The sequence below is a fragment of the Lissotriton vulgaris genome, chromosome 1_2, assembly GCF_964263255.1.
Source record: "Lissotriton vulgaris chromosome 1_2, aLisVul1.2, whole genome shotgun sequence".
NCBI lineage: Eukaryota > Metazoa > Chordata > Amphibia > Caudata > Salamandridae > Lissotriton > Lissotriton vulgaris.
In genome coordinates, this window is record NC_141686.1 from 311,725,424 (window position 1) to 311,751,968 (window position 26,545).

Genomic DNA, 26,545 nt, shown 5'->3' on the forward strand with positions numbered 1-26,545 from the left:
TTACCGCTGGATATATGTGCCTGGCGGAAAATATGGGCATACCTTGCAGCGAGCAGGTTACCTCAAGTCCATTCTGCATGTTGCTTACCTCTAGCCATTTGCTGGGGGTAACCGGTGACGGAATTCGACTGCGCTTCTGCGGCAATGGAGTTGGTGACTTCATCAGTGACTTTAAATTGCACATGGGAAAAAAATGTGTGGCAACTCAATTACTGTTGTTGTGTATCTTAAAAGCAGCCCTGAGGAGCAAGAGGGGCCTCAGCTGGTGCCCTGGAGCCCTGGCATCACCCAGCAGATCTACCAGTAAACTGGGCTTCTGAGGGTACAAGTGCTACCTAAGAAGTTACAGCTTCACTGTAAACAACCCAGGGGTCCTTGTACATCACTCCGCTACTCACTCGCTAGGAGGTCCCTCTACGGATCATTTTAACGCTTTCCTGTCAGAGGGTTGGGGATTGAATGCAGGGCAAGAATGACATAACACGCTCTCCATTTGTAAAATCCTTGATGTATTTTTTTAGGTGAATGCAACATTGAGACATTTTCTAGCGCACCATTTACGATGTTGAAGAGGAACCCTTTGAGGCCCAGCATTAGTTTTGAGACTTTGATTCCCATACCCTGGATCTACATCAATCATCAAGAAACTCCGACAGTGGGACATTAGGTTGTGTAATGTTGTCCTGCCAACATTTGGATTTTTATTAGTTATATGCCCTGAGGAAGGTGAATGGTATTCAATGTTTCACCGAAACGCGTGTCAGCATGGACTCAATATGGAAAGTCGACCGAAGAACGATAACAGTGGTTATGACAGAATTTCAAAAAAGGAATATATCAAAACGAAAAGGAAACAAAATAATTTAAATGTATAAAATCAGAGAGGGAAGCTCTACATTGGTTGAGAAAACCTACAAAATATTTGATGCTCGTTTAGATCTATGTTTTACTCTGAGGGGAAGTTGTCTGTTGAACACCGTGTCTGGAAATCTATACATGTCGAGATGTTTCTTGTTTTTGAATGTTGCTTGAGTGGAGTATGAGGTGTGAGTTTTATTGGCAGGGTATGGAAATAAGGACAAATGTAGATTGACAATGATATATTTTGTATACAAGATGATGCTGTGTGCACTACTTCAATTTACTATCTTTATTATGACACTAGCAGCCCGTCCCGACATTGTCCGGGTATGAATTGCTGCCGGCCAGTGGTATATTGTTTTGTAGGATTTCATTTTGATAGCATTTCTTATCTGTGACAGGCCTGTGAAACGCTCCGATTCACAGTGCACTGCTGATGCACTTAAGAGTGCGTGTTCAGTAGTGTGTGAACTCGAGTTTCCCTACTTTATTTTTCCTTGCACTATTATATAGCGCTAACTCGACAACATGGCATGAGCACAATTTACATTACAGAAGAACACATTCATTTGTGGTAGGCACGGGGAGACAAAGCGATTTGCCTGGAATCACAGGATGTTGAGCTGATGCCGAGATTCGAACATAGCTCCCCAGCTCTAAAGTTCGCAATTCTAGAACTTGTGGCGGGAGGTGTGTCTAAAAGTGTATGTCGTGTTGGCCATCACTGAGAGAGACCTGTGCATTTTTTAAATCTGTGGTGAAAATTTTTTGCTGGAGATGTGGGCCGCCGTGCCACCAATGTACTTACCGGGCGTAGGGTAAACACCCATTATTCCGCAACTTTCTTTCCGCATACCATCACTCCGCATACTTTCATTACAAAAGTACCATGACTCCGCAATGCCATTATAACGCATGGCATTACATTTTTATATGCTTTTACCACGCATACATTTACAATGAAATTCGTTGTAAATGCATGAATGGTAAAAGCATGTTGTTTTTATAATGTTTGGATAAGGTAAGTATGGGTATAGGGGTATATGTTTTGGGGTACTGAGTATATGTTTTGGGGTACTGAGTATATGTTTTGGGGTGTTTGGGTATTTTAAGGGTTCAGATATAGTTTTGGGTTATGGGGTACAGGGGTAGTTTTAGGGATCAGGGATAGGTATGGGTTTAGGGGTACAGGGGTATTTTTAGGGTTCAGGTCTAGGTTTGGGGTATAGGGATATTTTTAGGGTTCAGGGGGTAGGTTTGGGTTTTGGGGTACAGGTATATTTTAAGGGTTCAGGGCTAGGTTTGGGTTTTGGGGTACAGGGGTAGGTTTGGGGGTACAGTGGGTATTTTAAGGTTCAGGGCTAGGTTTGGGGTACAGGGGTATTTTTATGGTTCAGGGGTAGGTTTGGCTTTTGGGGTACAGGGGTATTTTTATGGTTCAGGGCTAGGTTTGGGGTACAGGGGTATTTTTAGGGTTCAGGGGGTAGGTTTGGGTTTTGGGGTACAGGGGTATTTTAGGGGTTCAGGGCTAGGTTTGGGTTTTGGGGTACAGGGGTATTTTAGGGTTCAGGGCTAGGTTTGGGGGTACAGGGGTATGTTTAGGGTTCAGGGCTAGGTTTGGGTTTTGGGGTACAGCGGTCTTTTTAGGGTTCTGGGGTAGGTTTGGGTTTTGGGGTACAAGGGTATTTTTATAGGGTTAAGATGGGTTAGTGTTTAAGGGTGTTGGGGTATTTTAAGGAGTATGGGTGGGTTATGATTATGGAGTGCAGGGGTATTTTAAGGAGTATGGGTGGGTTATGATTATGGGGTGCAGGGGTATTTAAAGGGAGCAGGGTGGACACCCGGAGCTGGAATGTACAGAACCTGGGAAGAAAAAACAATGAAATATTGGGCACAATGCTCGCTTTTTTTCTGTAATCCCGCGCCGCGCACACGCCCACAGCACATGATATGAGACATGACATGAAGGGCGGAACATACCACACGCCCCCAGCGTTTGTCATGCCCCCAGCACACGCCCACAGCACAACGCAGACACGCCCACAAGATACTACTTTGCTGGCACAGGTCTTTTACCTTTTATTTATTTATTTTTTAATATTTTTATTCAATTTCCCCCCCCCCCCAATTTTTTTGTTAAATCCAATACCGTTTTTTCAGTACAGATTTGTTTTTACAAAGTTATACATATAAAATTCAACCATCTTCATACCTAACAAAGAAGAGAAAAGGAGAGATAAGGACAAAACAGAAGCTGATGTAGCCCATGAAGAGCCACAAACAAAAACAGATAAACATATCAACTCATGTACTTTTAATTCTTCCTGTTCTTCCATTGCTCGATGGGTAGCCAAATCCTACCCCCCCCAGTGCCCTTGCCCTTCTGCCTTTCCTATCGTAGATAGCTTTCTCCAGATTATATGTGGAAAGTAGCCTTGCTATCCACGTCTGAAACGTCGGTGCCGATTTATCAATCCAGGCTTTCGCAATAATGAGCCTAAAAACTGCTGTAACCATAAACAAAAATTCTGGATGTATATTATCATCTCCTATACTGATGCCTAATATTATCAACTCATTTGTTAATTTAGATTTTAACCCCAGAGAGTTCTCCAAAAATTCCTCTATTGCCAATTTTAGAGTGTAAAGTTGTGGACATTGTGAGAACATATGAGTAATGTTGGCGCTTGTTGAATTGCAGCGTGGACAAGTTATTCCAGTGCTCCCCCCCCACTGGGCAATTCTAGCAGGTGTATGGTATAACGAATAAACTGTCTTGTAATGTTGAGTTTGTAGTGTTGCTGAGCACAGGACGGTTCGGCCTAGGTCTAATGAAGCTTGCAGAGCTTCAGGATGAGCCCTTACTTGTTCCACCCATTTATTGCCATATTTCTCTCTATCATCTGTTTTGTATTCCTGTAGTTCTGCATACAATTGTCTAATTGAGCACTGTAGGCTGCTCCCCAAGTAGTCCATTATCCTACAGCTTGTCATTCCTACTGTTCCCCCCTGTTTTGTATGAAAGTAGCTCCTCACTTGTAAATATTTAAAGAAATTGTTCCCAGATATTTTAAATCTATATTGAATATCTTGGAACAGTAAGAACCCTCCTTTTACATCCAATAAGTCTCCTAATTTCTTGATCCCTCTGCCATCCCACTCTTTCATGGCTGCATCCCTAAAAATCTCTGCTGGGAGCTCGTTATTCGTGTACAGTCTCAGATATCTATTGTACCTTCCCAATCCTAACTTTTTCTTAATTGCTCTCCAGATTTTATATACCGCGCTCAGGGTCTTGAACCTAGTGTGTTTAAAATAGACAAAATCCACAGTTGTGACTAAGGCATTCTCTGCCGCCTTTCCCAAAAGTGCTTCATAGACGTTTGCTGGACATGCTCTCTCATCCTGTTGGTCACTTCCTCCTAATAGCCCCTTAGAATATTGGAGAGCTGCCGCCCAGTAGTAAAATCTAAAATCCGGTGCCCCCCAACCTCCATTCTCTCTTGATAGTGTCAAAAATCGATATGCCCTATGTGTCTTCCCCTGTGCCCAAATTAATCTATTCACTGTTGATTCTATTCTATTAAACCATGTGCCATCAAAGTATAAGGGAATTGCTCTAAACAGATATAAAAATTTTGGGAAAGTAACCATTTTAATAAAATTAATACGGCCCATTAGTGTCAAATGTAAATTGTTGACTCTCTCCATGTTTCTTTTAACCTTCCCTAACAGTGGTTCCATGTTAATCTCTACTAGTTTCTCTAAATCCGCAGTCACCCTGACTCCCAAGTACATTGCTTTTGAAACTACTCTTGTATCTACGAATGTTGTATGTCTATTCTGTACTACTTGTGTCTTTCCTCTATTTATTAGGTACCCTGAGACCGCACCGAAATTCCTTGCCTCCTGTTCTATTTCAATCAGCGCCCCCTCCGGTGCTGGTGTTGTAATAGCCACGTCATCTGCATAAGCGAATAGTTTGTAATCCTTCTCGTGCAATGTAACTGGGGGGATCCTGATATTATGTGTGAGCCTTCTTAAAAACGGGTCCAGATATATGGCAAATAGTAAAGGCGAGGCTGGACATCCCTGCCTAGTCCCTCGTCTAATCTGTACCGCTTTTGAGTAGGACTTGTTAATTCTTATCCTGGCAGTGGGTTGTTTATAAAGTGCCTGGATTGCTGTTATATATCCCTTGCCTATACCTGCCCATTCCATGGTTTGCCATAAATAAGCCCAGGAGACCCTGTCAAAAGCCTTCTCGGCATCCAAAAAAATTGCTGCGACAGGGTCTCCTGCAGCCTCCGCAGCGTCTAAGATGGTAATCATCTGCCTAGTATGTTGGGTAGTCCCTTTACCAGGTATAAAGCCATGTTGCGCCGGGGATACCACCCCCTCTATAACCTTGCTCAACCTATTAGCCAATGATTTGGAATATATCTTTGCATCGGCATTTAACAATGTAATTGGCCTATATGAGCCCGGTTCTGTTGGAGGTTTATCTTTTTTTAGTATCACTATAATATCCGCGCCGGCCCAAGATTGTGGGACTATTCTGCCCCCCTGTGCCAAGCAACAGATTGCCCACATGTCCTTAGCTAACACATCCCAAAAGGTTTTGTAGAACTCTGCAGGTATCTGGTCTTGTCCTGTTGCTTTGCCAGATGGGAGACTAAATACCGCATCTCTTATCTCCTGGACTGTCAACTGCCCATCTAACTTATTCCTCTCCTCTGTGCTTAACCCTACCTGTGGCCCTTGTAACAAATATTCCATGCTTTCTGCCTCTAGATTTCCACTGTTTGTGTCTTGTTCGTATAAGACCTCGTAGAACCTTCTAAACACCTCCTGTACCTCCTCCACCTTGTTGACAATTGTCCCAGTACTATCCTTAATTTCTTTTATCTCCCCTGCTGCTAGAGTTTCTGGTCCTAATTGCCAGCAGATGACCGACCCTCATTAAATTCATAGCATTTCTCTTTTTTTGCTAGATAGTTCCTTGCTATTTTCTGCGCCAGTATAGTGCCTGCTTCTGCCTTCTGTACTTCCAAAGCCAACAGGATCTGTTCAAAAGGTTCTTGTCTACCTATTGCATCCACTAGAGCCTCTTCTAGTACCACCAAAGTTCTGATCTCCTCTTCCATTTTCTCCTTTTCCCTCTTACTTCTTACTAGTGTGTAACTTAGTGTCTCCCCCCTCACTCCTGCTTTAAAGCTATCCCATACCATATCCGCTGAGGCCGAATACCTATTCATGTCCCAGAATTGTGTTATCCATTCCTGCATTCTTGTAATGTATTCCTTCTCCTTCACCAACCCCCGTTCAAATGTCCATGTGGTCATTGATCTATCCTTTTTTTAGGCACTGACATACTTAGGACCAGCGGATTATGATCTGACACTATTCTGGGCAGACGTTCTATTCTGGCCCCACCTACAAGTGAACTAGATATGAAGAAGTAATCCAATCTGGCTATTGTTTTGTGTGGAACTGAGTAGAAAGTACTTCCTGTATCTATTGGGTTCACTTCCGCCCACATATCCACCAACGCATTATGTCGAACAAAATTTTGTACAGCTTTATATATCCTTTTTTTCCTCCCTTGGTATCTACCCCCCTTCTTATCTGTTAGGCCGTCCAAACCATTAATGTTAAAGTCACCACAGCATATCACAGGTTCTGGCCAGAATGCTAATTCACCATCCATAAATTCAATTAATTCAGGTTCATCCTCATTTGGGCCATACAATTAAGTTAGTGTACATCTTCCTGCAGTAGTTTCCATATCCAGCATTACCCATCTCCCGTCTCGGTCCTCCTTTTTCTTTTTAATTTTTACAGTGCCTTTTCTAGCCAAAACTGCCACTCCCTTGGTTCTCCCTTCCTGTCCTGTATAAGCAAGAACCTCAAATCCCATTTGATCCAACATATACTTGTCTTTAACGGCTACATGCGTTTCCTGTAAACAAATTATATCAATTCTCCAGAATCGTAACAATGCAGACAGCTTTGTCTTTTCTCCCCGTTATTTAGACCACAAATATTAATCGTAATTATCCTGACTGCCATAACGCATGTTTTACTTTTACCATCCCTTCAACTGCTCTCTTGAGGTTATCCACGCGTTTTCTCACTTCCTTATACATTTTACAAATCTGTACTGTATTGCTACACCAACCATCACCAGTGCCAATGCCCCCCGCCACCCCCCCTTTTGTCCCCCCCCTCCCAAACTGCTGACCCACCCCCCCTGCGACAGGCAAATAGGTCACTCCTGACCTATGCGTGTCCACTGAGCGTTGTAGCATCGCCCCCCTCTCCTCCCCTCAGCACATCTTCACCCATTGAAATTCCTAATTCCCAGGCTCATTAAGTTAACTATCTTCTCCCATTGCTCTTTTCATTTTTTCCCTCTGTGTAATTTCTTTTTTACTACCTTCTAGCACCCCCTTGTTCTGTTAGCTCTGCCAAAAATTCTCCTGCTTTAATCTCTGAGAAGAACATTCTTGTTCGACCTGCGGAAATAACTTTTAACTTTGCTGGGAACATTAAGTAAGCCTGTGCTCCTTGGCTCTGAAATGCTGCGATCAATTGTCTAAGTCTCCATCGCCTCTCCACAGTTACATGGCAAAAGTCTGGTCTACAACAATCTTATCTTAAGTGTGTACAACACTTAACCTCTGCGCACTGTTGCTACTTGCGGAAAACCGCTACTCTTTTTATAAATACAACAACACTTATAAAGTTTCAACTGTAAGTATATTTATAACTTGTTTCCACAGCAAATAAACTCTTTTGTTTTACAATGATAAACACAAAGTATGTTATTACATTTCAACACACAATATATACAATATAACATAAGTAGATGTCGAATCTTTCATTTCTGGTGACTTTTTCTTAGTTATGCCCAATGCATTTCGAGCTCAATGGAACTCTTCGTCGGGGGCCTGTGAAACTGAATATAATTTGCAATTAGTAAATTTATTCAACTCATCGTTATCAACACAACTCCTAAAGTTGTTATATACAAAATATCAGCTATACTGTAGAGCTGATATTTTGTATATATTCACAGGAGGAGAGGGACGACTGGGTGTGTTGGAGATTTTTGTTCGAGCACGGTGCTTTGAGTGCTCAAGGTAAGACATTGTGCTAGCGTTCTTGTGATTTGGTTGTCGAGCTATGGACTTTATTATGCAAGAATAGGTGGAGGTAGTTTCAGTGTTTCGTTTTCTTTCAGGAGAGGAGATTTCTGGTTTATTGCGACTTCAGTGAGTTTGGTTTTTTGGATTTTTTTCACATACTCTATGGTGTTGGTGAAGGGTAGTTTATAAGGGAATGTTACCATATATTTTTGCTCTGTAACAACTTTAGGAGTTGTGTTGATAATGATGAGTTGAATAAATTTACTAATTGCAAATTATATTCAGTTTCACAGGCCCCCGACGAAGAGTTCCATTGAGCTCGAAATGCATTGGGCATAACTAAGAAAAAGTCACCAGAAATGAAAGATTCGACATCTACTTATGTAGAAAGGGAGTCAAAACATGGCTTTTTGCTAAACAGCCCTAACTACATACTTAGGAGTCAGTGGGAATCTCAGCGCCAAGACGCCTTTTGGCATTCGCGCGCTATACAAAGTGAAAAATCAAATCAAATCAAATATTGTATATATTGTGTGTTGAAATGTAATAACATACTTTGTGTTTATCATTGTAAAACAAAAGAGTTTATTTGCTGTGGAAACAAGTTATAAATATACTTACAGTTGAAACTTTATAAGTGTTGTTGTATTTATAAAAAGAGTAGCGGTTTTCCGCAAGTAGCAACAGTGCGCAGAGGTTAAGTGTTGTACACACTTAAGATAAGATTGTTGTAGTCAGGCACGGAACAGGACAGACGTGCTACCTCACCTGCACGCTTGGTTTAGATTGAATAGATTAAAAAAGAGAGATTACCAGAGCTTAAAAGTAGAGTGCTCCTCCTACCCCAATTCATTTTAAAAGTCTGGTCTAGCAAAAAATGTTATTCCTTCGACAGTCTTCCTAGAATCAGGTCTAGCTTTCTCCATCAGTTCTTGTCTTGCTAAAAAGTTTCCAAAAAATACTAACATGGCCCTTGGAAGTGCCCCTGTACCCTCTTCTCGCCTTTTCTTTACTGTGAGCGGGAACCTATGGGCTCTCTGTACTTCTTGCTCCCAATGCCATGGCACCTCCGGGAAGGCCCCTTTTAGCAGCTTGATAACGAAGCCTCTGGGGTCTTGCCCCTCCACCCCTTCCTCAATTCCAAGGAGTCTGGCATTATTACGCCTCTGGCGATTTTCCAAATCCTCCACCTTCCATTGTAGATCCTCCACAATCTTTGTCTGCTCTTCTCTAGATCTCTGCCAGTCTGTAACTTCATCCTCTAGTCTACCAGTTCTCTCTTCGACTCCTATGACTCTCTCCTCCACTTCCTCAAACTTTTTATTTATTTTCCTGATCGACGCTTGTATTTTTTTGGTGTCGTGCCTAGCTCTCCGACTTTCAGCTCTAGCTTCTGTTTGCATCTGTTTTAATGTGGCAAACATTATATCCAATTTTCCTCCTTCATTTTGAATATCTTGACCATCTTCTTTATACATATTAGAAGTAGCAGAATAGTCCCATAACAGTTTCTTATGAGTACTCTTATATGAACTCAGTGGGGAGCCTGCTTTTCTAGATGCCATCTTGCTCCTTTTTTTAATACCTCTTCCCCTGGAGCCGCCACTGTCACCAGAGCTCGAGCATGAGTCTGAAGAGTCTCTTTCCTCATCGCTGCTTGCCATCGTTGATTCCAATTCTTCAGGAACTGAGAAGAACCTATCCCCCTCAGCTCCCTCCGTGAAATCAGCCTCTGCCTGATCTTTCTGTGGTCTGGGGCTCGCAGCGACCCCCCTCTTTGTAGTGCTACCTCTTTTTTGTTGGGCCTGCTCCTCGCGCATCTCTGCCTCCACCTTTTGAGGGCTTCTAGCATTTGTCCCGTGTTCAAAACCTCTGCCCTGCCAGCGGCCTCTCTCACCTCTTTCTCAGCATCACTTCGCTCGTCTTGGCTCCCCTGCTCCAGCTCTCGCCCAGCGTCGTCCGTCCAACTCGCCAATGGGAGCTCCGCGGGAAGCGTGAGTTCTGTGTATCCCGGTTGCCTGGCGACGCTTCCGCTTGCGTCCTCGAGGACGTTGCTGCCTGATCCATCGGGCGGCAGGGTTGCCGTGCTCGGTGAGGTTACCGTGACAGATCCTGATGCCCCCGGAGGTGCCTTGACGCTAAAACTTCTGATACTGAGGGCTGCCGGTAAATGGGGTCTTTCTCATTCTTCTTCTTTTCTGGAGGGTCCCGTGCCGCTTGATTGCTGTTACTGCTTCGTGTATCTTTGCTCTGCTTGAGCTCTTTCTCCTTCTCGCTGGCTCTCTCCAACTTGCGCTGTTGGGCTTTAATTGCTGTAGATATTGTAGGAGTCGATCGTTTGGCAGGAAGTGGCATTTTAGTTTTCGGGATGGTGCCCGATCTCCCCGCTTCTTTCTGTCATGTTTCTTTGTTTAAGCCGCTAGGCATGGGCTGTTGCTGTTTATCTTTCCCTCGAAACGCCATCTCTGCCTGCAGTGCTTTGAAGAGTAAAACAGACAATGACTTCACTTTCTCCAAAATGCGTGTGATACTGCAAAATCCACCGTTGTACTTCTTCAATCTCAAACTCCAGAAGATAAGTTGCATACTGCCTTTCACAATTCCATCTGATGCCTTGGACTAAGCATGGGTCGGAGAGGGGTCGGAGTGCGACTTACTCCTACAGCGCTTCAGCGGCCATCTTGCCGTTCTTTTACCTTTTAAATGTATATGGTGGGCGTCGCAATAGCCTATGTCCTTCTTCTGCAACTGCCCTTTCCAACGCTGTATTGGGTGTTGTGATTGGTGCTGTGGTTCCTGAGATTACCCGCCTCAAAGGTTTGGGCTCTCTCTTTAATATATTAGTAACCGCATCGCTGCTGCAGTGATTTTTCCCCTACGCGGCTTTTTTCAAAAAGCCGCGTTAGATGACGAGCTCAGCTCGTCATCCACACACGCCCCCCGTGGCTGATGACGAGCTGAGCTCGTCATCAGCATCGAAGGGGGTATAGATGAAAAGGTATAAATAAATGATGAAATACTTACATGCAAGGAAGAGGTTTTGATGTATTGTTCTGCATGTATCTTAAAAGGGAGGCGGGTGTTCAGGTGTTTGTTTGTCCCACTACAGATGCCAGCACATAGCTCATGGCACTCTAGGCCCCAGAGGGAAAGCCTCTCTACCCACTTGTTCTAGGCTCCCTGGAACCCCAATCGACGTTTGAGGTTGCCTCTGGTGCCGTTCTTAGAGTTTACTGACAGGTTTGCGGATCCATCCATTGCTAATTTCGTATTTCTAAGGTGGATTCATTTGTATTCAGACAGTGATCTATTTACAGGCACTTTTGCTAGTTTCCTTTGTATTGTTTACCTCGGATTAACCTCTTCCATGCTGATGACGAGCTGCACGGAGCTCTGGTGCTCATGACGAGCTGCACGGAGCTCTGGTGCTCATGAGCTCTGGTGCTCATGACGAGCTGCACGGAGCTCTGGTGCTCATGACGAGCTGCACGGAGCTCTGGTGCTCATGACGAGCTGCACGGTGCTCCGGTGCTCATGACGAGCTGCACGGTGCTCCGGTGCTCATGACGAGCTGCACGGAGCTCCGGTGCTCATGACGAGCTGCACGGAGCTCCGGTGCTCATGACGAGCTGCACGGCGCTCTGGTGCTCATGACGAGCTCAGCTAGTCATGGCCCGTGGAACGCTCACACGCGGGGATAATTCCCCCGCTGTGCTGAACGTTCCACTGAGCCAATGCACGTGTGACGAGCTCAGCTCGTCATGAGCATGCGGGCGCTGTGAGCGCCCCACCCTCCCCCCCCCAGTACAGCGGGGTAATAACCCCTGCAGCGAAGGGGTTAAATTATTTTTGTTTTTGTTGTGAATAGAGGCAATCATTACAGGAAGGTATTGAAAGAGCACATCTCAGAAACATCCACCTACAATGTCTGTCTGTCGTGGGTGCGGAAGGGGTCTACAAGAGCTCCGCTTGAAACCATACTTCTCTTTACAGAAAATCAGCAAAATCTGGGGGGAGGCGGCGGGGTGGGGGCGTTTGAAGGGGGGACGAAGGGGCTTCACATCTTCACACGTACATGAGATGGACAGCATGGGTATGTCTTTTCGTCGGACACAACTGATCATAAGTGTCCCTAATAACCAAATCCTTTCCTTCTTTAATATGTACTCAGTACTGAAATCAAAGACCCTGTTCTTCTAGATTTCCTGTGGTCCTCTTTGAGGTTGGAGGCAATCTTCACCGCTACACTACATATTGCGGTCGTTGCCCCTAAATATTTATTGTGAAAGTCACTTAAGTTCCCCACTGATGAACAGCTCTCGGTTTCCCAGCTAGAATATTTGTGAAAACCACTGGCCTAGAATAAAGCACCATCATATTATGATCTTTTATAGTTAACTGAGCCTGCCAGACTCTTCCGAAGAAAGAGCTCTGCTTAGTATGAAATATGAAATGAAATACCAGCATTTGTAAAGCGCACAGCTACCTTCAGAGAGGTGTCCCGGTACTGCGGGCCGTCTGGAAGAGTAAGCAAGCTATTGGCCAGGGTCACATGGTGCTGGGCCGGGGATTGAACTGTAAACCCTGTGGTCCAGAGTCAGGCACCCTGGCTGCTGCGCCACACCTCTGCCACCAAACAGAAAGTAAGGCTGCTTGTAAGAGGCCTTCTCCATCTGATTGCCTGATTTGGTGACTGTTTGTGTACAGTGCTTACCTGTGCTTTACCGGGGTTCCCTCTATACGAACCACGAGAGTCCTCAAAAAGCATTGTAAATTTCAGACAGGAATACAATCTGCTTGTTGCACCGCTTTAGGTATTTGATGCTGAGGCGAGCCGTGACCATAGGATGGGCGCTGTTGGACCTGGCATCATTGGCATGAGTCTCCCTTCCCTTTTTGACGGATTGCCTCCTCTGTTTTGATATGTTTAGCTGGTGTTATATGCTTTGGGCACTGGGCCACTGCTAATCAGTACCACAGTGCAAGTGCTCCCTATGTTAAATTGATTGACTAAATAGTGTTTCCATGATTGGGTTATTTGGTTTACTTGTCAGACCCTAGTACAGTGCACCATGTGTGCCCAGGGCGGGTAATTCCAAATGCTGCTAGTGGGCTGCAGCACTGGTTGTGCCATCCACAGAAGCAGCTTGTAAAGTGTGTCTCAGGCCTGCCGTTGCAAGGTCTGTGTGCAGTCTAATACTGCCATGTCGACTTGGCAAGTGCACCCACTTGCCAGTTCCTAAACCTTCCCTTTTCTTCATATTAGACACCCCTATGGTAGGCCCGAGGGCAGGCTGCATTGAAAGTATAAGGTAGGACATGCCCTGCTGTGTGTAGCATGTCCTAATAGAGAATTACAGCTATTTTCGTTTTTCACTATTGCAAGGCTACCTGTTCTCCATAAGGTAGAATGGGCAGTTAGATTATTACATTCTTATAATCCTAACGGACTCAGGGAACATGGTAGAAATTCGACTTTAATATGCCTGAACTCAGAATGATAAAATACATCTTTTAGTAAAGTTGGGTTTAAAATTCTGTGTTTGAAAATACCACATTTAGAAAGTAGGTATTTTCTTGCCTAACTGCCCAGGCCTGCCTCTGCTAGGTTGTATATTCCTTGTCTGAGTTTGTGAGTGACAGGGCTGGGGGATTCCAGGAGACAGGCTGGGGCAGCCCGGTGGTGAACAGAGAGATCTGCATCTAGATGGGAGGGAGGAGTTGCACCTGGGACCTGAATAGGGCTAGGCCTTCCCTCTACAATGCTGGCTCCACCTCCTGTGGCTTGTCTGATGTCTCTGCCCTGCACTGTGAAAGGAGAGAAGGAATCTTATCAACAAAGTGCTTCAGAGCTGTGCCTTCCCTCCCGTGTGCTGGCTCCACCTCCTGTGGGGCGTCTGAAGACTCTGTCCTGCACAGTGAAAGGAAGGAAGGAGTCATGTAAACAAAGGACTCAGGAACTGGTTTGGACTAGGCAGAGGCCTCTCTGCCTTCAGAGAACAAAGGATTTTGGGGTATAAATATTGGGACCCTGATCCCAAGACATTTAGGGCCAGATGTAGGTAAATTAGATTTACCGATTTTTAATTACCGAATTTTACCGATTCGGTAATTAAAAATCGGTAAATCTAAAGTGTGGATATGTAGGTATATCCAGATGTTGAAATACCGAATCTTTAACAATCGGTATTTACCGATTCTGTAAATACAGAATCGGTCATGCCCATTCATTCCTATGGGCTTCAAAGCCCATAGGAATGAATGGGCATTACCGATTCGGTATTTACCGAATCGGTAAATACCGATTCACACAAGGGTGTCACTTTGACACCCTCTGGCACCCCCAAAACAGGCACGGGTGCCATGTGGCAGGCATACCTGCCCTAAGGGCAGGTCTGCCTGTCACATGGCATAGGTGTGCATGCACACATGTGCATGCACACCTGAATCGGTATTTTACCATCAAATTGGATTTGATGGTAAAATACCGATTCGTTAAGGCTCCTGGGACTCTGAAGAGTCCCACCTACATCGGACAATTACCGAATCGGTAAAAATACCGATTCGGTATTTTACAGAATCGGTAAATTTACCGAATCGGTAAATTTACCGATTCTGTAAAATTGTGCCCCTACATACCATTTCAGGTATACCGGTCGGTAACGGCCGAAAATACCGATTTTCGGCCGTTACCGACCGACCTACATCGGGCCCTAGATTACTTCTGGAACAAGAAACCTTTTGCCAAGGAGAAGAACCAATGAAGCTGCAGGAGTTTGGACTTTCCCTCTGCCAGTGTGCTGTGTGCTGGGTTGGCCTGCAGTGGTTGCTTCATTGCCAAGGAAAGGAGAAGGGACTTTTTAAAGACTTTCATCATTTACAGAATATTCTCCAAGGGCTTGAACTGTGCTTGCCTCCTGCTGAAGTCTTAGGGACAAAATACTTCACCTCCAGCTCCCCTCTGAATTTCCTTGCTGGGAATTTTCAACTCCAGACATTTGCGTGTTGCTGGGAGCTGGAAGCGCGACGCACCGAGACGAATCGTGTCACTGCTGCAGCTGAGATCATCGCATCGCCGTAGAAGCGAGCCTTCGCCGCATTTCCCTGGAAGCCTGTGTTCATTGAAGCAGCCTGCTGTCGCATTACCGGAGAAGCGTGACGCCATAGAGAAAATCGCCATTGCATCACCGGTGAAGCGTGTCGCTGGCCCTGTCGCGGCTCCAAAGTACAGAGTCGTCACAAGGCTGCCAGGGCGTCTACGCATCGTCATCGCATCGTCGTTTCCAGGGCACCATCTTCTCTCATCACAACCGGATCATCGTATTGCATCAAGGCGCCATCTTGCGCCCCACAACGGGCCCGCAGGCCGAGAATCTACGCATCCCCTCTGCACCGGTAAGGATCACGACGCATCCCCTACTCTGCGCAAGCATTGAGGCACGACGCATCATCACCCCCGTATCACGGAAATGACACATCTCCCCTTTTGCAAGCCTTTTGTTTACTTTGCGTTGCGCATCCAGGTACTTCATTGAGAACTTTGTCGCATTGATCATCAACTTGAACTAAGCAACATTTTATCACCTTTAAAGCAATCTTACGTATAGTATTGTGGATGTTTGTCCTTTATGGTCTTGTGTTAAGTCTATATAAAGAATACTTATTTTTATAAGACCTGTGTTGTCTCTCTGTAGTGTTTTCACTGTATTACTGTGTATATTTACAAATGCTTAACACACTGTCTCTGAGATAAGCCTGTCTGCTCGTGCCAAGCTACCAAGGGGGTGAGCTGGGATTATTAAGGAGTGTAATCCCCTTATCCTGACTTAGAAATAAGGGTCCCTATTTGGACAAAGGTGAATACCATTGCCAACTAGAGACCCCCAGATCTAATATGCGCCATCTTGTATTCAGTGATGGAGGCTTGGATAAAATACCTTAAACAGACCAAGACCACTCATCTTTAGCCCCACCGTCTCTCCCCTGCCCCCACTGTGTTGATGAACTGTTTCTTCAAAGATGGATCAAACTGTACCTGCCACGAAGACCGACGTGAGGCCAAAGAACATGCCCAGGGCCATTCGCTTCAGCGCCGATGGGAAGAGATTTCTTCGCATGAGGAACGGGTCGACGAATCGGTCCTTGAGAGGGATGAGAACCAGGAGAACGATGACGTTGGCCATCAGCAGCCAGGCTTCTGGGATCTGGAGCGAGAGAGAAGGAGAGGGTGAGCGAGAACAGAGGGTGTGAGAGGTATGAGGTACAGAGAGGTATTGCCCCTCTTACAAGACCCTGCTATAGCAGATAAGGTATTAGTCATGAAGGAGTGGATAGGTAAAACCAAGTAGATTTGCTTACAGATTCATTTTTAAATGTGTCTGTCTGTCCATAATAGACACATTGCGACTGCTGCAGAGACTGGCACATGAGTGGCATAGTCCCACCTGGCTTTGTAGGATGCACCATGTCTCTTGCTGGCACTAACAAGAATACCGCCCTGGCAGGATTCCCTCAATGTTCGCAGCTTAAGATGGCCGCAGAAGACTAGGAAGAGGTCAGGGTGGCATTGTGGCAATGGGACCCAAGTCTGGGTCTTCCTGTCCCACTCGCATTGGCAAATGCAAAAAGAACAATTGATGGACAGAATGCAGAACACTGTCATACATTCACCCCAGTACAGAGATCTGGGCCTAAATCCATCGTTTCTTTGCTCACTATGCCAATCCAGTTTGAACCCAGCCATATGCAAATCAGTCTTGATTCTTAGGGTGACAAATGCAAAAAGAACATCATTCTGTCCATCAATTGGTCTTTTTGATTTTCCGACCCTGAGTGGGACGGGTATGCCCAGACGTGAGTCCCGTGCTCACTACGCCACTGGAGTCAAGCTATCCTGGCTGATGAAGGCTAAAAGCCCGAAACCGGTCCTAGGATGCTTGTTTCCAGTCCAGGGAGGACCTGGCCTGGCAGTTCGGGCTGGAAGGTTTCCATGAGGAGCAGGGTCAAGACTGATTTGCGTACGACTGGGTCCAAACTGGGGTAGCAATGAGCGCAAACAAAGGATGTTCTTTTTGCATGTAGCTGTCTCTAAGGCATAAGTCTTTGCTACCAGCTCTATCAGTAACTTCAGCTCTGTCCACCAGAAGTCTTGGAGCGGGCCTTGACTATAGTATGACCAGGGATTAGTTCACAACTGGTAAGAAACAGCGATCAACCACCACCGATCTGATGAAAATTCAAGCCAAGCACTTCATTGCACACATCTGAGACACCGACCCATGCACTAGTCCTCGGAAGAACTGGTTCATGCAAAATCCTTCTAGAAGGTCTGGCTCCCTGGAAAAGTACTACCTATTGGTAAAAGGAAAGTAAACTCACTAGTCACCCCCAGCACCTCTGACTCATGCTTTCATCAATAGGTGGGCTGCCTGTCCACTAAAAGAAACAGAGTTATTGATTCTAGTCTTCAAACAATTGACGACTCCTCCCAAATTTCCTCTGATGTCCTGTCAGTCAGCACTCGAAATCTACATCCAACGAGTCCGGACCTCCTTGTCCCACCCACTCCACTGAGCACAGCTGCACACCTCTGGTCCTGCATTCCACTGGGACTGCATTTGTGTGCCCCATACTCGGCCAGGGGACTCCCCATATATTAAGCCAGGAGGCCCCCACACACAAGGCTGTTCCCAAAGGCACCTCTTCCACAGTCCCAATGACGCCTACACTGACTCCGCCCCATCTTCCTCCGCACATCTCCACCATCGTCTGTGAATCTGCCCCCTCAGATGAGTATAAATCTATATCCTTGTCAACAATTTATCAGGCGTTGCATCTCCTTGTGGAACACGGAGTTTCTGCTGGTGGCAAGTGAGTTCCAGGACTGAGAGCCCACTTCTTAGTGAGCCATCCCACCCCATCCACGCCGCTCTTGTGTAGAGTCATGACGTGGCTCTTGTGGGCCACTGGAGAGCTTTGGCAAACAAGTGTCTGAAGAGCGTTTGGCAACCAGTGGCCCTGGTCATTATTAAGGGCGTAGACTAATAAATGAAGTGTTTTTCGTACTCTGGCAACGACAGCAGTTCTTCACATCTTTGTTCAGAATTCGCTCGGGGTGTAACGGAGGCCCCCACAACCCTGCGGTGTACACCATTCCCCTCAAAGGGGATCCCCTTGGGCTGGCAGCTTCAGCATGGCAGCTATGGAATGTGTAATAGGGGCCCCTCACCTTACCTTGCACGATCCCCTGAGGTTTGGTTACGCCACTGTATTAGCCACCCTGGTTAATGCCATGCACGCTAATGAGAACTTCTCCTTCAGGCTCCTGCCCCTCTATTGTATTGTAATTGCATTTATATTGCATTTACTATCCCTGACGAGGTGTTGAAGCGCTTTTTCGGCGGGTAGCACGCTACTCCGGGACCCATAGAGGATTCGGTTGAATTAGTATAGTGAAACATGCAAGTACATTTTAAGTGGTGGATAGGTTAGTCAGCTATTTGGAGTGAGAAGGATAGCGGAGGAATAGAAGGGGAAGAAAGGTTTGCATTCATATAGCACTTGTTACCCATGATGGGTGTTGAAGCGCTTTTCTGTGGAGTAGCACACCACTCCGGAACCCATAAAGGATTAGTGGTGAATTAGTATAGTTGAATATGGAATTTGAGAAGTGAACATGTTAGTCTGTTAATTTTGATTGAAAAGGATAGTGGAGGGATAAAAGAGTGAAGTATTTTGTTGTTGATTTGTTTTTAGGTCTTAGCCGTAGGAGGAGGCTTTTGGATGAGTAAAAGAGTTTTGGAGGGGAGGAGTCAGAGGGAAGAGTTTAGAGAGGTTTGGTTTGGGGGATTGGTGTATTAAAAAGAGGTGTCAGATGATGCAAGGAGGGGTAGAGTAGGAGAGAGTCAAGAAGGTTATTTTGAGGATAAATGTGAGTGGATGTAGATGATCGATAGATGTATAGGCTGAGAAATAGGGTAGTGCATTGGAAATGCGAAATTAGAAGACAGTGATAAATATATAGATCCATAAGTACCTTAAGTTTGTGGATGTGGATGTTGTGGGCTGGGTATTGCTAAATGGGAAAATGGGCAGCATTTCTGGCCCTGGCCCTGGTCAGTCTCAAACAGGCAGCTGCCCTTGTCCTCTCCGCCCTAAGCTGAGATGCCCTAACCCTGGCCTTTTATAGCCCTAGTAATCAGGTGCCCCCTTCAGCCAATGGGAAACCTAGCCCTAACACTATCCAATCACAACACTAGCTCTAAAATCTAGAACCAAGAAGAGACTTGGACCGTAAAGCCAATATTAGCCCTAGTCCAAGCACACAATCAGTTCAAAAATCCTGAACTCTACGTTCAATAGAGGCCCTAGTCCTATCAGTAGTCCCAACCCAAGTCCAAGCAACCAATGGTACAGGAAGCCCTAGTCCCTACTTCCAATAGAAAGCCTAACCCTACTCTTAGTCCCACAACTAGTCCAGCAACCAATCACACCAGAAGCCCTGGTCGCTAATTCCAATTAAAGGTCTAGCCCTAGCCCTAGATCTACCCCCAATAACATAGGAAGCCCTAGTCCCTACTTCCTATAAACACAATGGATGTGGGAACCTGGCGGCAAAGTACTGGCATTTTGAGTTTTCGTTTGTGGCAAACTTCTATCTCTGGGTGCCCCCATTTCTTGAAGAATGGTTGGAGAGCTTGAGGGTGAATCTTCCATTCGTGGATCTGTTGGCTGTGTCTGCTTAACAGATCCGCTATTTGGTTGTCTTTTCCTAGTAGGTGTTCTGCGAGGAGAAAGATGTTTTTGGGATTGCCCACCTCCATATGCTCTGCGCTAAGTGTGAAAGCTGTAGAGAGTGAGTCCCTCCCTGTTTCCGGATGTAATACATGGCTGTCATGTTGTCCGTCCGGATCAACACAACTTTGTTGTATATGTGTTTCTGAAATGCTTTCAGTGCTAGAAATACTGCTAGCAACTCTAATTGGTTGCTATGCAGTGTCCTTTGCTTGACTGTCCAGAGTCCTTGGACTGTGCATTGATGTAGGTGGGCTCCCCAGCCTGTCAGTGATGCGTCCGCTGTTAATACTATCTGTGGAACCTGCTCCTGGAACAGTCGCCTCTTGGAAAGGTTTTGTGGGTCCACCACTGCAGAGAGTTGTAAGCGCGACTGTCTACCAACACTAGGTCTTTCAGTTGTTCTTGAGCTTGGTTCCACTGCAGTGCTAGGCATTCTTGCAGTGGACGCATTTGAAGTCGGGCATGAGGGACAATGAATATGCAGGAGGCCATCATGCCTATGAGTTGCATGAACACTCGAGCTGGCAGGGAGTGTTGTGGCTGAAACCTTTGAATCATAGTTTGCATGTTGGCTATCCTGACTGAAGTGGGATATGCCTTTGCTACTGACGCATCTCTTGTAGCTCCCAGATATTGCTGTATGTGGGAGGGTTGCAGATGAGATTTTGGGTAATTTATGGAAAATCCCAGACTGTGGAGCAGATGGAGTGTTTGAGACATGTGACTTGCACATTTGGCGTACGATTTGGCATTTATAAGCCAGTCGTCGAGATAGGGAAACACGTGGATGTGTTTCCTCCTGAGGTGTGCTGCCACTACGGCTAGACACTTTGTAAACACCCTTGGGGCTGTAGTTACTCCAAAGGGGAGAACTTTGAATTTTTAGTGTTGCCCTTCTATTGTGAGCCTGAGATATTTCCTGTGAGCTGGGTGTATAGGTATGTGAAAGTATGCGTCTTTGAGATCTAATGTGGCAAGAAAGTCGCCTTGCTGGAGCAGCGGGAGTACATGTTGTAGAGTTAGCATATGGAAGTGCTCTGACAGTATGTATTGGTTCAGAGGTCTGAGGTCTAATATGGGTCTGAGGCTGAGCGACCCATCCTTTTTGGGAATTAAGAAGTATTGAGAATATACTCCTGTTCCTTGATGTTGAGAAGGGACTGGCTCTATGGCGCCCTTTTGTAGCATGGATTGGACCTCTTGCTGTAGCAGTGCTATGTGTTCTTTGGACATAGGACGGTGTTTGGGTGGAATATTGGGTGGAGTAGAAATGAGTTCCAGGCAATAACCATACTGGATAATTTGTCTCACCCACCTGTCTGTGGTAATTGCGTTCCAGACAGGTAGGAACTGTGTGATTCTGCCTCCGACTTGTGTTATATGGTCTGGAGGAAGTGTTGTGAAGTCACTGTTGGCAGTGGAGGCTCTGGTGTTATTGCCTCCACGTCCTCTTCCCTTATTATTGTTTCCCCTGTAGCCTGCTCTATTGGAGCCTTTGATAAAAGTGCTCTGGGTATTGGATTTGAAGGTAGAGGAGTTTTGCGATGTGTTACCTCTTCCGGCGCCTCAGTATGAGGAGCGACGAAAGGAACCCTGTTGTTGTTGGAACTGAAGCGCCCCCATTGACTTGGCAGTTTCAGTGGCCTTTTTCATTTTATCTAAAATGGTGTCAACTGCAGGGCCAAACAGGAAGTCATGGTTCACTGGTTGATTGAGGATGGTGGATTGCACCTCATTCTTGAAACCAGATATGCGTAACCACGCATGCCTACGTAGCAGTACGCTGGTGTTGATAGACCTGGCGGCTGTATCAGCTTGGTCTAGGGCACATTTGATGGAGGCATTGGTTATGAATTTGCCTTCATGAATGAGGCCATTGGTTTGTGCCTTAAAGGGTTCAGGTAGGTGTTGCATTAGAGTTTCGAGCTGGTCTTAGTGTGCTCTACCATATCTTGCTAATAGGGCTTGTGTATTAGCAATTCTCCATGAATTTGCTGCCTGTGAAGCTATTCTTTTCCCAGAGGAAAAGATTCCTTATCAGGAGGTGGAGCATCTCCTGTAGTCTGGGAGTTAGCTCTCTTACGAGCATTTGCAACAACTAGAGAATCTAAAGGCAACTGTTGCTTAACCCCTTCGACGCTGATGACGAGCTGAGCTCGTCATGGCGTAGCCTCCTTGCACGCTGATGACGAGCCCAGCTCGTCACGTAAAGTGCGTTTCCGCAAAACCCAGCGTGCGAGCGGAATTCCGCTAGCGCGCATGGTGTTAATATAAGTGGGGTCTGCTGGTGCTGCCTTATATTTTTTCTCAATCCTTGGATTGAGCACTCGCGCCCTAGCAGGATCTTTAAAGATATCTGGGGCGTGCTTGGGGACCCCTTTAAGCAGAGGGAGAGTTTTGACGTTTTTCTCTGCGGTGGGGAAAGTGTCAAATAAAAAATCCTCCTCTATAGGGTCAGTGTGCATATCTACTTTGTGATATTTAGCTGCCCTGTCTGTAATCTGATTAAACATGATTGTGTCGTCTGTAGGCGATGGCTTTGTAGGGTATGAGGAAAGATCTGGGATGGGCTGTTGATCATCAGTATTCCCATCCCATGTATTATCTTGTGGATCAGGGTCCCCTGGTTCATCGTAAGTGTAATTAGGATCTTCCCCCATGTCCTCTCCCTCATTGTAATCTGAATGTGTGGGACAGTAAGGTACAGAAGGCATATTTGGAAGAAAAGGAGGAGTGAAAGGTCTTGAGGGAGATGTACCAAAGTCTTTTTTCTTTGGAGGGACAGGAGAAGGAGTCTCTTGTGGCAAAGGCCTCTTCTTTCGGTGGTTAACTACCGCGTGTCCTGTTTCCGGGTCAATATATAATTTTGCTTGCTCTTCAGTCACTGGATCTGGATGGAATAGTTCTTCCTCAACAGTCTGTGGCTTTGGCGTCGAAGGCTTTGGTTTATGGACTTTCTTTGGAGTCTGTGGCTCTAAGGCCTTTGGTGTTGGAGCTTCTTTGGGCTCGACAGCCGATTTTGGTTTGGAAACCTTCTTCGGTTCGACGCCTTCTGTATTTTTTAAGTCCTTTTTTGGCTCGGTGCCCCTTTTAGGGTCGGCGAGGTGTTTTGGATTGACCGCTGTTTCGGTACATTTTTTGTCCGAAGCAAGTTGTTTTTTCGGTTCGGTTATCTTCTTTGTGTGATCGGCAGCCTTTTTTGACTCGTCTGTTTCTTTCGGATCGACTACCTTAGGAGGCTTGGCGATCTTTTTCGGTACCGATGTTTGTAGTTCCGATAGTTTTTTGGGCTCGACGACGTTCTTCGGTGCCGAGCTTTTAGACGTCGAGAGCTTTTTGGGCTCGACGATAGTCTTCGGTCTCGACGTTTTTGGTGCCGAGGGCTGTTTGGGGTCGACAACCTACTTTGGGTGTGCGCCCTTTGGATCGATGACCTTAATTTTCTGGTCGATGACCTTGGGTTGGACCACCTCCTTTGGGTCTGCCGCCTTTGTTTCGACCAGTTTTTTCGGTTCGACGACCTTTGACTGGGGAACTGTTTTTGGCTCGATATCTTTTTTCGGGCCCGGGCTATCGGAAGGCGTGTGTTTCTTCTTCGGAACCGAGCCGAGAGGTGGGGTCTCCAAAGGAATATCTCGATCTGGGCTAAGGCCTTTCGGCGATGCTTCGACCGAAGCCTTCTGTTTTGGGCTGAGTGGAGTGGGGGGCTGAGTACTCACAGTTTGCCTTGGCGTGATCTGGTCATCGGAGTCCGATTGGTCCTCAACAGTGACGATCTCGAGATCAGAGTCGGCGGCTTCGGGGAGATCTTGTTCGTCCTCTAAGATATTCTCCGGTTCCGGTGACGACTTCTGCATTTCTCGCCTGGCCGCTCGTCGATTCCGGATTGTTTTCTTGGATCGAAATTGGGCACACGCCAGGCAATCTTCTTCCTTGTGTTCAGGTGACAAACACTTGTTGCATACTGTATGTTTGTCAGTATGCGGGAACTTTGAGTGGCATTGTGGGCACCTTTTGAATGGACTCCTTTCCATCGACGGAAGTCGCATGTGGCGTCGATAAGGCCCAACGGCCCGCGTTGACGACCGGATCGAAATAAAAGTTGGATGGAGTCGAGAAGGTACCGAGCGAGAACAATACCGTCGAGTTCGAAGGCCTTATCGCCTTAGAAAGTAGTCCGTTTTGATTCCGATTTGGAGTAGAGCAAATAACATCCGAACCCAATGGCGGAAAAAAAACAATCTGAGGATGGAGTGGATGCCCATGCGCACTGTAGTCCAAGGGAGGAGTCACCTATCTCGTGATACTTCGAAGACTCTTCCAAGACAACAAGGCGCAATCATCCGGACCCAACACTAGGCGGCGATCTATGCAAAGATATTAATTCAGCAGCCCACATGCCTCAAACACAATGTCACCTTTTATCAGTGTAAAGCTTTCTATAGCCATAGTGCTTTAAAAGCAATAGTGATATTTAAATTATTATAATGCCTCCTCAAGGGTAGTAAGCCTATATAAATGCTATTTATTTTGTGCAAATACTGGGAAAGATAAACACATCCGAAGTTCTAACAGGGCATGCAAGTCTCCTAAACAGAGCCTCAACAACATGAAAAGCTGCCCCTCTCAAGAATGTGTGAAGTGCTAAAAAAGTGCAAGCCTTAGTTTCCCCCTCTCTGCTGTATTTGCATCAGGTGTGAGGCTCTTGACTGCTCCCAGCCAGGAGACTCGAACAAAAGGAGGCCGAGGACCCCTGAGACTCAGCCTTTGTTAAGAGCCCAGCAGGAGTCAGAAATAATAGAGGCAGAGCCCCGCCCCAGCCTCCACGTTGTTGTGATCGAAAGCAGACAACGTGCACGCGCTGCTGAATGTGTCCCTGTGTTTGGAAATTACACCAGGACGAATACAGCATCGTTTTTAGTGGAGCCCAACTTCTTGGCAGGGAGGACGGCATTGAAAGAAGTGGGCAGACGCTGTCCACCCGTGTGAACCCCCGGCTCATGCCCTGCCTGTTTCACAGGAAAAGTCAGGAATGTGCCGTATCTATGTAAAATGGTGTATTCCTGTCCTTTCCCGCAGCGCTGGTGCTGACTTGGCAGCCGTGAGCCTATGCAGGCAGCCTGGTGCCATGGGTCAAAGGGGCCTGCATTGGAAACAGGGTTGTTTTTGAGCAGGAAGGGACGACTTCCTGCGCAGAAACAATCCTTAGAGGCTTTCTCCTCAGCACCCAAGACATTGCCCTCCCAGGGCAGAGTAAGGCGACACAGCGACTTACTCCTGCTTGATGGAGCCACTCAGGCCAAGCACAGTGTTCCTTATCTGCACCAGTCCGTACTCTGCAGTTACCATCTCCGCACTAGTCCTTACCCTGTAGCTTCCATCTCTGTATAAATCTGTACCCTGTAGTTACCATGTTTGTACTAGTCCTTACCCAGTAGTAATCATCTCTGCACCAGTCCTTACCCTGTAGTTACCATGTTTGTTCTAGTCCTTACCAAGTAGTAATCATCTCCGCACCAGTCCTTACTCTGTAGTTCCATCTCTGCACCAGTCCTTACTCTGTAGTTCCATCTTTGCACCAGTCCTTACTCTGCAGTTACCATCTCCGCACTAGTCCTTACCCTTTAGTTTTCATCTCGGTATAAATCCGTACCCTGTAGTTACCATGTTTGTTCTAGTCCTTACCAAGTAGTAATCATCTCCGCACTAATCCTTACCCTTTAGTTTTCATCTCGGTATAAATCCGTACCCTGTAGTTACCATGTTTGTACTAGTCCTTACCCAGTAGTAATCATCTCTGCACCAGTCCTTACCCTTTAGTTTCCATCTCTGCACAAGTCCTTACCCTGTATTTACTATCTCTGCACAAGTCCTTCCTCTGTATTTGCCATCTCTTCACAAGTCCTTACCCTGTATTTACCATCTCTTCACAAGTCTTTACCCTGTATTTACCATCTCTTCACATGTCTTTACCATATATTTACCATCTCTTCTCAAGTCTGTACCGTGTAGTTACCATCTTTTCACTAGTAATTACCCTGTATTTACCATTTCTGCACACGTCTTTACCCTGTATTTACCATCTCTGCACACGTCCTTACCCTGTATTTCCCATCTCTGCACAAGTCTTTACCCATTATTTACCTTCTCTGCACAAGTCTTTATCCTGTATTTACCATCTTTTCACAAGTCCTTACCCTGTATTTACCATCTCTTCACAAGTCTTTACAGTGTAGTTACCATCTTTTCACTAGTCTTTACCCTGTATTTACCATCTCTGCACAAGTCTTTACCCTGTATTTACCATCTCTGCACAAGTCTTTACCCTGTATTTACCATCTCTTCACAAGTAATTACACTGTATTTACCATCCCTTCACAAGTCTTTACCCTGTATTTACCATCTCTTCACATGTCTTTACCCTGTATTTACATCTCTGCACAAGTCTTTACTCTGTATTTACCATCTCTGCACTAGTCCTTACCCTGTATATACCATCTCTTCACAAGTCTTTACCCTGTATTTACCATCTCTTCACAAGTCCTTACCCTGTATTTACCATCTCTTCACAAGTCCTTACCCTGTATTTACCATCTCTTCACAAGTCTTTACCCTGTATATACCATCTCTTCACAAGTCTTTACCCTGTATTTACCATCTCTGCACAAGTCCTTGCCCTGTATTTACCATCTCTGCACAAGTCCTTACCCTGTATTTAAAATATCTGCACACGTCTT

General features: G+C 45.8%; 1 protein-coding gene across 3 annotated transcripts in view; it reads right to left on the reverse strand.

Annotated features, from left to right (window-relative positions):
* The window catches only part of SLC15A3 (solute carrier family 15 member 3), a 203,162-nt gene that overhangs the window by 15,028 nt on the left and 161,589 nt on the right, over positions 1-26,545 (reverse strand). For all 3 annotated transcript variants that reach the window (XR_015307568.1, XR_015307569.1, XM_086953338.1), the window contains one exon: positions 16,048-16,216. Coding sequence is in view for 1 of the 3 variants with exons in the window: in XM_086953338.1 (XP_086809464.1) it covers positions 16,048-16,216 (169 nt within the window). In the remaining 2 variants the exon portion in view is untranslated. The remainder of the gene's footprint in view (positions 1-16,047; positions 16,217-26,545) is intronic.